At 44.1% G+C, this 12474-nt stretch overlaps 1 protein-coding gene across 1 annotated transcript in view; it reads left to right on the top strand.

Annotated features, from left to right (window-relative positions):
* LOC129492668 (endogenous retrovirus group S71 member 1 Env polyprotein-like) overlaps positions 1–12474 on the top strand; it is a 27901-nt gene extending 15427 nt beyond the window's left edge. The window contains exons 3-4 of the mRNA XM_055297881.1: positions 8075–8196; positions 10841–12474. Of these exons, the coding sequence (XP_055153856.1) occupies positions 8075–8196; positions 10841–11214 (496 nt within the window). The 3' untranslated portion in view covers positions 11215–12474. The remainder of the gene's footprint in view (positions 1–8074; positions 8197–10840) is intronic.

The following is a 12474-nucleotide window of genomic DNA, read 5'->3' as shown; positions in this document are numbered from 1 at the left end:
GGGCCTGGCCCAGGAAACCATTTTTCGCTTCTAGTCCTTGAGCCTGTGATGGGGAGGGGCTGCTGCAAGGTCTCTGACATGCCTTGGAGACATTTTGCTCATTGTCTTTGTTAGTCACCATATTAACATTTGGCTCCTCCTTACTTATGCAAATTTCTGCAGCTGGCTTGAATTTCTCCCAGAAAATGGATTTTTCTTTTCTGTCACACTGCCAGACTGCAAATTTTTCAAACTTTTATGCTCTGCTTCCTCTTGAACACTTTGCTGCTTAGAAATTTCTTTTGCCAGATACCCTAAATCATCTCTCTCAAGTTCAAAGTTCCACAGATCTCTAGGACAGAGGCAAAATGCCGGCAGTCTCTTTGCATAGCAAGAGTGACCTTTACTCCAGTTCCCAACAAGTTCCTCATCTCCATCTGAGACCATCTCAGCCTGAACTTTATTGTTCATATCATTACGAGCATTTTGGTCAAAGCCATTCAACAAGTTTCTAGGAAGTTCCAAACTTCCCCACATCTTCCTGTCTTCTTCTGAGCCCTCTAAACTGTTTCAACCTCTGCCTGTTACCCAGTTCCACAGTCGCTTCCACATTTTCATGTATCTTTATAGCAGCACCCCACTCTACTGGTATCAATTTATTGTATTAGTCTCTTCTTAAGCTGCTAATAAAGACACACCTGACTGTGTAATTTATAAAGAAAAAGAGGTTTAATGGACTCACAGTTTCACATGGCTGAGGAGACCTCACAATCATGGCAGAAGGTGAAGGAGGAGCAAAGGCATGTCTTACATGGCAGCAGACAAGAGAACGTATGCAGGGGAATTGCCCTTTATAAAACCATCAGATCTCATGAGACTCATTCACTATCACGAAAACAGCCCAGGAAAATCCTGCCCCCATGAGTCAATTACCTTCTGCCAGGTCCCTCCCGTGACACATGGGGATTATGGGAGCTACAATTCAAGGTGAGATTTGGGTGGGGACATAGCCAAACCATATTACCAGCCAAGCTGACACATAAAATTAGCCATCACACCAACCAAAGGCCACATTTCTATTTCTTTGAGATGGAGCCTCGCTCTGTTGCCCAGGCTGGAGTGCAGTGGCACGATCTCAGCTCTCTGCAACCTCTGCCTCCCAGATTCAACCGATTCTCCTGCCTCAGCCTCCCAAGTAGTTTGGACTACTGGTGTGCATCACCACCATGCCCAGCTAATTTTTTTTATTTTTTTATTTTTTATTTTTAGTAGAGATGGGGTTTCACCATGTTGGGCACACTGGTCTTGAACTCCTGACCTCAGGGGATCCGCCCGCCTCGGCCTCCCAAAGTGTTGAGATTACAGGCATGAGCCACCGCACCTGGCCCAATTAAAAATTTAATAGGCCTTTTTAGAAATAGAGAATTCTGTCTTTTATTTTTAACACACACACACACACACACACACACACACACACACACACACACACACACACAAACACACTCCTAATTTAGGGTCCTGAGAGCTTTGCATTTTTTACAAATCTTCTCCCTAACTAAAATGGCTTAAAGTAGCTAATATCTGGACCCCTTATTCAAGTATTTTGGCATTACAACTGTTATTTGTTTGTGGTTGTTTGTTATTTGGGATTACAGGCGTGAGCCACTGCTCGGCCCAAAAGGCCACATTTCTTATGAGACTTACCTTTCCATGCAACTCTTCAGGCCTAGGAATGGTTACGGCTCTGGTTATTATGAGCCTGAGGGCATGCACCATTCCTTGTAGTTTTTCCTAAACTCTGCCCATGCTTTTTATTAAATAGTCCTTGATTATTCAGCTTAAGTATGCCAATACACTTTCCAAGCACACAATACTAAGCAATATAATTGCCTGCTTTTGAATTTGATATAAATGGAGTCATGGTGTGTATTTTCCTGTGTTGTGCTTCCTTTGTTCCATGTTATTTACAGAAGCTTCATCCATATTATTGTATGTAACAGTTCATTCATCTTTGTTGCTATATAGAATTCTAATACATGAATATACCATGATTTATGTATCCATTCTAGTGTTGATGAATATGTGTGTTGTTTCCTGATTTAAGCTATCATAAACAATGCATCTAGGAACATTTTGAAATATGCATCTATATACACAATTTTCTCTATGGTATATATGTAGGATTGGAATTACCACATCATAAAATACACATATATTTAATTTTATGAGAGAATGCCAGACACTTTTCCAGAGTGGTAGCTTCAATTTACACTGCACCCATAGTACACAGTGATTCTGTTACTCTCTCTCCTCTCTACTCTCCATCCTCACCAAAGTAACCATCCTGTTGTTTTCACACTTTTGTATTTTTGCCAGTTCTGGTGGACAGTGAGTCATAGTGATTTTCATTTGCATTTCCTTGACAATAATAAGAATGGCTTTATCAGCCATTTGGATTTGTCTTTTTATGTGGTATCTGTTGAAATCTTTTGTCTGTATTTTACATTGAGTGGTTTTTGTTCTTGATCTGAACAAATTCTTTCTGTATTCTAGATTTTAGTTTTTGTTAGCTATATCTGTTACATATGGCTTCTCATTCTGTAGTTTATCTTTTAATTTCTTTGTTTTGCTGAACTGAAGTTCTTTAGTTTAATGAAATCAAATTTATCAATATTTTCCTTTATAAGTAGGACTTATTCTCTCTTGTTAAAGAAATTCTTCCCTACCCTGAGATCATAAAATTTTTTCTATATTATTTTTAGTAGAGTTATATTTTGCCTCTCACATGTAGATATTTAATCTATCTGCAAATAATTTTTATACATAACTCCAGACAGGAAAACAATTTTCTTTTTCTCCATATGGATATTCTATTGTTTGAATTTCATTTTTTGAAAAGTTTCCTTTCCCTGTTGCTCTGCAATGCCATCTACTTCACATGTTAAGTGTCTGTGCTTTTCTATTCGTCTACTTGGTTATCCTGTCAATACTATGCTGCCTTAATTATTTCGCCTTTGAAAAATATGTTTTGTCTTGGCCCTTTGCAATCTTACATAATTTTTTTTTTTTATTTCTTTGAGATGGAATCTCTCTTTGTCCCCAGGCTGGAGTGCAGTGGCGCGATCTCAGCTCACTGTCACCTCTGCCTCCCGGGTTCATGACATTCTCCTGCCTCAGCCTCCTGAGTAGCTGGGACTACAGGCACACACCACCACGCCCAGCTAATTTTTGTATTTTCAGTAGAGACGGGGTGTCACCATGTTGGCCAGTGTGGTCTTGATCTCCTGACCTCGTGAACTGCCCGCCTTGGCCTCCCAAAGTGCTGGGATTACAGGTATTAGCCACCACACCGGCCACAGTCTTACATAAATTTTATAATCAGACTGTCAAGTTACACAAAGAAGTTAAGATTTTAATTGGGATTGCATTAAGTCTATGAATTAATATGGGATTCAGTTTTCCAATTTATAAACATAGTATGTATCTCTTCACTTATTTAAGTCTTCTTTAATGTTTTTCAATAATGTTTTATTCCTACATACTGGATATTTTTAGATGTTATTATAAAGGGAATATAAAGGGAATCCATTTGCTATTTCATCATCTACCTCTTTCTTATTGGTGTATAAAAATACAGTTGTTTTTCTGAAATTGATTTGCCCTCATAACACTGCTAAGTCCCATTATTAATTCTAATAATTAAGACAAACTTCCTCAAAGTTTGTTAAAAATGATTCTCTCTTTCTTAAATGCCATTCATTTCTCAACTCACTACGAATGAATTTTCCTCCTCCACCACTCCAGTCACACTGCTGCTTCAAGGTCACCAACAGCCCTTAAATTGCCCAATCCGAAGGACACTCCTTAGCTTTCTCAAGAGCTTGCAGACCTTTCCCCCTTTTTGAAATGCCATCTTTTTTTCCTTCTATTGCAAAATACTCTTGTTTTTTCAACTTCTCTGCTGCAGGATTACTTGTTCAGTCAGTCTCGTACATATTGATTTTCTTAGGGTTCTGTCCTAGACTCTTTTCTCTCCTCTTGCTATACATTGTTCCTCCTGGAGCCCTTTCATCTGCTCTCATGGCTTCAGTGATTGCTCCTACATTGATGACTCTCAGATTTCAAATTATCAGATCCCGTATTACTCTCTTGAGCCTCGAGCCTGTATATCCAATTGCCTAGTCATCCCCAGTTGATCCTTCCCCAGCAAGCTTAATAATAAAAATTTGCTGACTTTGTCTAAAAATAATATTTTTATGTAAACTTAACGTGTATAGAATTTAAATTACCCAAGGCAAACATAAAAGAAAAATAAAATAGAGATATAAAACATTAGGGAAAAGGGATAAAATCATCATTTTCAGATGATATGATTGTGTGCCTGGAAGTCCCAAGAGACTTTAAAGTCAAAATATCAAACAAATATTAATAAAGGTATACTTTGCATACAAAATTATATATATATATATGCAAATGTGGTACTTGTGTGCATATAAAACAATAAATATTGTTGAAGGATTAGATAATGTATTCAGAGTTTCTGTTTAGATAAGACTGAGAAAGGGAGAAATTGTCCTCTTTTCTAGTTACTGAAGAAAAAACAAATTAGAATTTAAGAATTTACTTAAATGATGAAAGGAATGAGAAGGGAGAGAAATAACTTAATTTACCTGTCTGATGTAAAGGAGATCTACCTTAGATTATACTGGTGTATTAGTCTGTTCTCACACGCTATAAAGACATACCTGCGACTAGGTAATTTCTAAAGAAAAGAGATTTAATTGGCTCACAATTCTGCAGGCTGTACAGGATTCTGCTTCTGGGGAGGCCTCAGGAAATTTCCAATCATGGCAGAAGGTGAAAGGGAAGCAGGCACGTCTCCACCCCTTTGTGGCTGGAGCAGGAGGAAGGGAGGGAAGGGGGAGGTGCTACACACTTTTAACCAATCAGATCTCCTGAGAACTCACTCACTATCACAAGATCAGCAAGGGGGAAATCCGCCCCCATGATCCAATCACCTCCCACCAGGACCCTCCTCCAACACCAGGAACTACAATTCGACATGAGATTTGGGTGGGGACACAAATCCAAACCATATCAACTGGGCAGTTCCTCTAGGAAGTAAGTGAATCCTCTCCTTATTGAGGAAGACTTCATAGCCTAATGGACTCAAGTGGGCCATTAAAGGATCTGTTACAAATCAGTCTAAAAAAAGGTCTGAGACATGGGTTTTTGCTTTTGCTGGCAGTGGGAGAATCAACAGGAAAACCAGCTAAAACAAATTGAAAAATTAAGTAAATTTTCTAGGAACAAATGTATGCATGCATAATCTATACATGTAAAGAACACCCACTTGCAAACTTAGTAGGAGAATATATTTCACTTACAGTAATAATAAAAAGGATAAAATCTCTTGGAATGCAACTAACAGGAAATGCATGAGATCTATATGAAGAAAACTTTAAACACTGATAAGAAAAGCAATTAAAAAAACAACATGAAAAAGGCATTCCCTGTTTGCTCTAGTTGCTATTAAGATAACAAATAAAATTATCCTAAAGTTTAGGGGCTCAAAACAGCCATTTCATTTTACTGACAAATTCTGTGGGTCAGAGGTTAGACAGAACACAATAGGAATGGCCATGATGTCTGGGGCCTCAGGTGGGAAAACTCAAATGACTTGTGGTGATTCAACATCTTCAAGTGGCCCAGTGACTCGAGGCTGGAATCATCCTGAGGCACCTTCACTTTCATGTCTGACAGTTGATGCTTGCAGTTGGCTAGGACTTCAGCTGGGGCTGATAACCAGATGCCCTACACATACCCTGCCCTTGCATTCCTCACAGCATAGAGGCCTCAGGGTAGTTGGACATCTTACATGGTGGCTCAGGGGTACAGAAGTGGGTGTGCCAGTGAACAAGGAGAAAGTTATATCACTTTTTATAACCTAGTCTTAGAATTCACACAGTTTCACTTCAGCCGCATTCTACCAGTTACAACTCAGAGACAAGATGGCTCAGGTTAAAGGGGTGAGGACATAGACCCCATTTCTTGATGAGAGGAGTGTCAAGGCCACATTGTGGTATGGGAAATATTGTTGCAGCATCTTTGGAAAATGTAATCTGACATACATGTTCTTGGATGAAACAGCTTGCCATCATTTGAATCTCAATTCTTTATTAGTTAATATATAAATTTTATGTGAATGTCCCCACGCCCAACTGAGAGGTGACAGTGTGCTGGCAGTCCTCACAGCCCTCGCTTGCTCTCGGCACCTCCTCTGCCTGGGCTCCCACTTTGGCGGCACTTGAGGAGCCCTTCAGCCCACCGCTGCACTGTGGGAGCCCCTTTCTGGGCTGGCCAAGGCGGGAGCCGGCTCCCTCAGCTTGCAGGGAGGTGTGGAGGGAGAGGTGCGACTGGGAACCGGGGCTGCGCGCGGCGCTTGCGGGCCAGCTGGAGTTCTGGGTAGGCATGAGGCAATGAGGGGCTTAGCACCCGGGCCAGCGGCTGCGGAGGGTGTACTGGGTCCCCCAGCAATGCCAACCCATTGGCACTGCGCTCGATTTCTCACCGGACCTTAGCTGCCTTCCTGTGGAGCAGGGCTGGGGACCTGCAGCCCGCCATGCCTAAGCCTCCCACCCCCTCCATGGGCTTCTGTGCGGCCCGAGCCTCCCAGACGAGCACCACCCCCTGCTCCACAGTGCCCAGTCCCATCGACCACCCAAGGGCTGAGGAGTGCGGGCGCCCAGCGCGGGACTGGCAGGCAGCTCCACCTGCAGCCCCGGTGCGGGATCCACTGGGTGAAGCCAGCTGGGCTCCTGAGTCTGGTGGAGATGTGGGGAACATTTATGTCTAGCTCAGGGATTGTAAATACACCAAACAGCACCCTGTGTCTAGCTCAGGGTTTGTGAATGCACCAATCGACACTCTGTATCTAGCTGTTCTAGTGAGGCCTTGGAGAACCTTTGTGTCCATACTCTGTATCTAACTGATCTGATGGGGACGTAGAGAAGCTTTATGTCTAGCTCAGGGATTGTAAACGCACCAATCAGCACCCTGTCAAAACAGACCACTTGGCTCTACCAATCAGCAGGATGTGGGTGGGGCCAGATAAGAGAATAAAAGCAGGCTGCCCCAGCCCGCAGCGGCAAACCGCTCGGGTCCCATTCCACACTGTGGAAGCTTTGTTCTTTCACTCTTTGCAATAAATCTTGCTACCACTCACTCTTTGGGTCCACACTGCTTTTATGAGCTGTAACACTCACTGCGAAGGTCTGCAGCTTCACTCCTGAAGCCAGCGAGACCACGAGCCCACCGGGAGGAACGAACAACTCCAGAGGCGCCGCCTTAAGAGCTGTAACACCGCGAAGGTCTGCAGCTTCACTCCTGAGCCAGCGAGACCACGAACCCACCAGAAGGAAGAAACTCCGAACACATCCGAACATCAGGAGGAACAAACTCCAGATGCACCACCTTAAGAGCTGTAACACTCACCGCGAGGGTCCACAGCTTCATTCTTGAAGTCAGTGAGACCAAGAACCCACCAATTCCGGACACACAACTTACATGTAATTGTTGTCCAATACTTTAGTATTCTTTTTTTTAACTGTAAAACTTAGTCATTTATAGAGTCCCGGCCTTGCAAGGGTTGGAGCCCCCTCCAGTGTATGCTGAAAAATTTTTCTCTTGGTTTCTCAGAGGATTATGGAGTCCGCCTTAAGAAAGGCAAGCTCCGGACACTCTGTAAATTAGAATGGCCAAAGTTTGGAGTTGGGTGGCCCTCTGAAGGGTCATTGAATCCTACAATTGTTCAAGCCATGTGGCGGGTTGTTACCGAAGCTCCTGGCTACCCTGATTAGTTTCCCTATATAAATCAATGGTTTTGGTCAGGAATCCTCCTCCATGGCTCCGTTCACGCGCCATTCACAATTCCACCTCCAAAGTCCTCCTGAGCCAGGCCGCATTTTCGCCTCCACCCTCGACCCTCAGCCGAGGGTCAGCCAGAGTTCAGCTCCCTCTGTACTGCCTCCCTCTGAAGAAGAGGAGAGTCTCCCTCACCCAGTCCCACCGCCTTACAACCAACTTGCTCCCTTAGGGTCATCCCGTGTCTCCTCGACGACGTCCCCTGTGGGCTCGCCACCCATTGCCTCTCGACTGCGGCCGCGGCGGGAGGAAGCAGCCCCTCTGCTACCACCGAGAGAGGCACAAGTCCTCCAGGTAACGAGCGCTCAGCCCCCTTCTTGGTTTATGTCCCTTTTTCTACTTCTGACTTGTATAATTGGAAAACCCAAAATCCTCCCTTCTCTGAAAAGCCCCAGGCTTCGATCTCCCCAGTGGAGTCCACACTCCGGACCCATTGGCCCACCTGGGATGGCTGCCAACAACTCTCTTTACCTCTGAGGAGAGGGAGCGTATCCAGAGAGAGGCCAGAAAGCACTTCCTTGCATCAGCCAATAGACCGGAGGAGGAAGCTAGAGACCTATTTGAGGAGGTCTTTTCCTCTACCCAGCCTAACTGGAACCCAAATTCCTCAAGTGGAAGGAGAGCTTTGGACGATTTTCACCGGTATCTCCTCACGGGTATTAAGGGAGCCGCTCGGAAGCCCATAAACTTGTCTGAGGAGACTGAAGTCGTCCAGGGGCCCGATGAGTCACAAGGAGCGTTTATAGAGCGCCTCCAGGAGGCTTATCGGATTTACACCCCTTTTGACCCGGCGGCCCCCGAAAATAGCCGTGCTCTTAATTTGGCATTTGTGGCTCAGGCAGCCCCAGATATTAAAAGAAAACTCCAAAAACTGGAGGGATTTGCTGGAATGAATATCAGTCAGCTTTTAGAAATAGCCCAAAAGGTTTTTGACAACCGAGAGTTTGAAAAACAAAAACAAGCAACACAGGCAGCTGAAAAGGCTGCTGATAAAGCATTTAAAGGACAAACAAAAATCTTAGTGGCGGCTATCCAAGAGGTACAGAATGAAATGGCCCGTTAATTTGGACAGACACATTAGAACAGGCTTTTCAAAACCTGACAAAGGCATTAACTTAAGCCTCTGCTTTCCTCCTCCCTAATATCTCAAAGCCGTTTCACCTCTTTGTCCATGAAAGCCAGGGAGTTGCTAAAGGGGTGCTTACTCAGACTTTAGGACCCTGGAGACGCCCAGTGGCGCATTTGTCTAAGAGACTGGATCCTGTGGCCTCTGGATGGCCAAGTTGTCTGCGAGCCATAGCAGCTACAGCAAGCCTAGTCCAAGAAACTGATAAGTTAACTCTGGGCCAAAATTTAACCCTTACGGCTCCTCATGCCTTAGAGACTTTACTTCAAAGTGCTTCTGGGGAATGGATGTCAAATGCTCACATCCTGCAGTATCAGAGTTTACTGTTAGATCAGCCTCGTTTGACTTTCTCTCCCACATGGTGTTTAAATCCAGCTACTATCCATGACTGTCAGGAACTGTTAGAAACTACCGAAACCGGCCGACCCAATCTTCAAGATGTGCCCCTAGAGAAGACGGACGCCACTGTGTTCACAGACAGTAGCAGCTTTCTCGAGCAGGGAGTATGAAAGGCTGGTGCAGCTGTTACCATGGAGACAGATGTGTTGTGGGCTCAGGCTTTACCAGCAAACACCTCAGCGCAAAAAGCTGAATTGATTGCCCTCACTCAGGCTCTCCGATGGGGTAAGGATAAACGTATTAACGTCTACACTGACAGCAGATACACCTTTGCTACTGTGCACGTACATGGAGCCATCTACCAGGAGTGTGGGCTACTCACCTCAGCAGGAAAGGCTATCAAAAACAAAGAAGAATCCCCCGTCTTCAAAGCCTAACAGATCAAGCAGCTCTCCGGTGCACAACCTGCGCCGAGGTAAATGCCAAGCAAGGTCCTAAACCCAGCCCAGGCCACTGTCTCTGAAAAAACTCTCCAGAAGAAAAGTGGGAAATTGACTTTACAGAAGTAAAACCAAACCGGACTGGGTACAAATACCTTCTAGTACTAGTGGACACGTTCTCCGGATGAACTGAAGCATTTGCTACCAAAAACGAAACTGCCAATACAGTAGTTCTTACTCAATGAAATCATCCCTCGATACGGGCTGCCTGCTGCTGTGGGGTCTGATAATGGACCTGCCTTCACCTCGTCTATAGCTCAGTCGGTCAGTAAGACGTTAAACATTCAGTGGAAGCTCCATTGTGCCTATCGACCCCAGAGCTCTGGGCAGGTAGAATGCATGAACTGCACCCTAAAAAATACTCTTACAAAATTAATTTTAAAAACCGGTGAAAATTGGGTAAGTCTCCTTCCTTTAGCCCTACTTAGAGTAAGGTGCACCCCTTATCAGGCTGGGTTATCGCCTTTTGAAATTGTGTATGGGCGGGCGCCGCCTGTCTTGCCTAAGCTAAGAGATGCCCATTTGGCAGAAATATCACAAGCTAATTTATTGCAGTACCTACAGTCTCTCCACAAGATATTATTCTGCCACTTGTTCAAGGAGCCCATCCCAATCCACTTCCTGAACAGACGGGGCCCTGCCATTCATTCCAGCCAGGAGACCTAGTGTTTATTAAAAAGTTCCAGAGAGAAGGACTCACTCCTGCTTGGAAGGGACCTCACACAGTCATCCTCACGATGCCAACGGCTCTGAAGGTGGACGGAATTCCTGCTTGGATTCACCAGTCCCGCATCAAAAAGGCCAACAGAGCCCAACTAGAAACATGGGTCCCCAAGCCTGGATCAGGCCCCTTAAAACTGCGCCTAAGTCGGGTGAAACTGTTAGATTAATTCTTTTTATTTACTTGTTTGTTTTCGCCTATTATGTCCTCTGTGCCTTTCCTACTCCTTCCTCCTCACCTCTTTCACAACAGGACGTGTATTCGCCAACACTACTTGGAGGGCCGGTACTTCCAAGGAAGTCACCTTTGCAGTCGATTTATGTGCACTGTTCCCAGAGCCAGCTCGCACCCATGAACAACACAACTTACTGGTCATAGGAGCAGAAAGTGTTGACCTTGCAGCAGGATTTGGACACTCTGGGAGCCAAACTGGATGTGGCATCTCCAAAGGTGCAGAAAAAGAACTCCAAAATATTGACTTTTACCTCTGTCCTGGGAATCACCCTGACGCTAGCTGTCGAGATACTTATCAGTTTTTCTGCCCTGATTGGACATATGTAACTTTAGCCACCTACTTTGGGGGATCAACCAGATCTTCATTCCATAACTTATGCTTCTCGTCCTAAATTATGTACTAGAAAAAATTGTAATCCTCTTACTATAACTGTCCATGACCCTAATTCAACTCAGTAATATTATGGCATGTCATGGGGATTAAGATTTTATATCCCAGGATTTAATGTTGGGACTATGTTCACCATCCAAAAAAAAATCCTGGTCTCACGGAGCCCACCTAAGCCAATGGGGCCTTTGACTGCTCTAGGTGACCCTATGTCCCAGAAACCCCCTGACAAAGTTGATTTAACTGTTCCTCCACCGTTCTTAGTCATAAAAGATACACTCCAAAAGTTCGAGAAAATCTAGATGGGCACCAACAGGAACGAGAAAATTACATCCCCTGGTATCAAAACATGTTCAACTGGAATCCCTGGCTAACTACTTTAATCACTGGGTTAGCTGGACCTCTCCTCATCATACTATTAAGTTTAATTTTTGGGCCTTGTATATTAAATTGGCTTCTTAATTTTTTAAAACAATGCATAGCTTCTGTCAAACTTATGTATCCTAAGACTCAATACAACCCCCTTGTTATAACTGAGGAATCAACGATTTGATTCCCCAAAAACACAAGTGGGGAATGTAATGCCCAACCTGGTTTTTACTAAGTGTTTTTAGACTCTCCCTTTTCCTTTAATCAGCTAGCCTTGTTTCCACCTGAATTGACTCTCCCTTAGCTAAGAGAGCCAGACGGACTCCATCTTGGCTCTTTCACTGGCAGCCCCTTCCTCAAGGACTTAACTTGTGCAAGCTGACTCCCAGCACATCCTAGAAAGCAATTAACTGATAAGATACTGTGGCAAGCTATATCTGCAGTTCCCAGGAATTCGTCCGATTGATAACGCCCAAAGCCCCGGGTCTGTCACCTTGTAGTAGTCTTAAAGCCCCTGCACCTGGAACTGTTTATGTTCCTGTAACCATTTATCCTTTTAACTTTTTGACTACTTTACTTCTGTAAAATTATTTTAACTAGACCCCCCCTCCCCCCACTTCCTAAACCAAGGTATCAAAGTTAATCCAGCCCCTTCCTCCGGGCCGAGAGAATTTTGAGCGTTAGCCGTCTCTCGGTCGCCGGCTAATAAAGGACTCTTAATTCGTCTCAAAGTGTGGCGTTTTTCTAACTCACTCGGGTACAACAATTATTCTTGTTCTATGTCTGAACTAATCCATGTGTTAATCACTCGCTTTTCTTATCATTCTTTCTCACACTCATTCTTCCTCCAAGATTTCCTTGTTCCTAAAATTCCTACTTTAGTAGTTCTTTCACA

Source organism: Symphalangus syndactylus, chromosome 11 (genome assembly GCF_028878055.3).
Source record: "Symphalangus syndactylus isolate Jambi chromosome 11, NHGRI_mSymSyn1-v2.1_pri, whole genome shotgun sequence".
In the NCBI taxonomy this organism is placed as follows: Eukaryota; Metazoa; Chordata; class Mammalia; order Primates; family Hylobatidae; genus Symphalangus; species Symphalangus syndactylus.
This window is presented reverse-complemented; position numbering and strand designations above follow the sequence as displayed.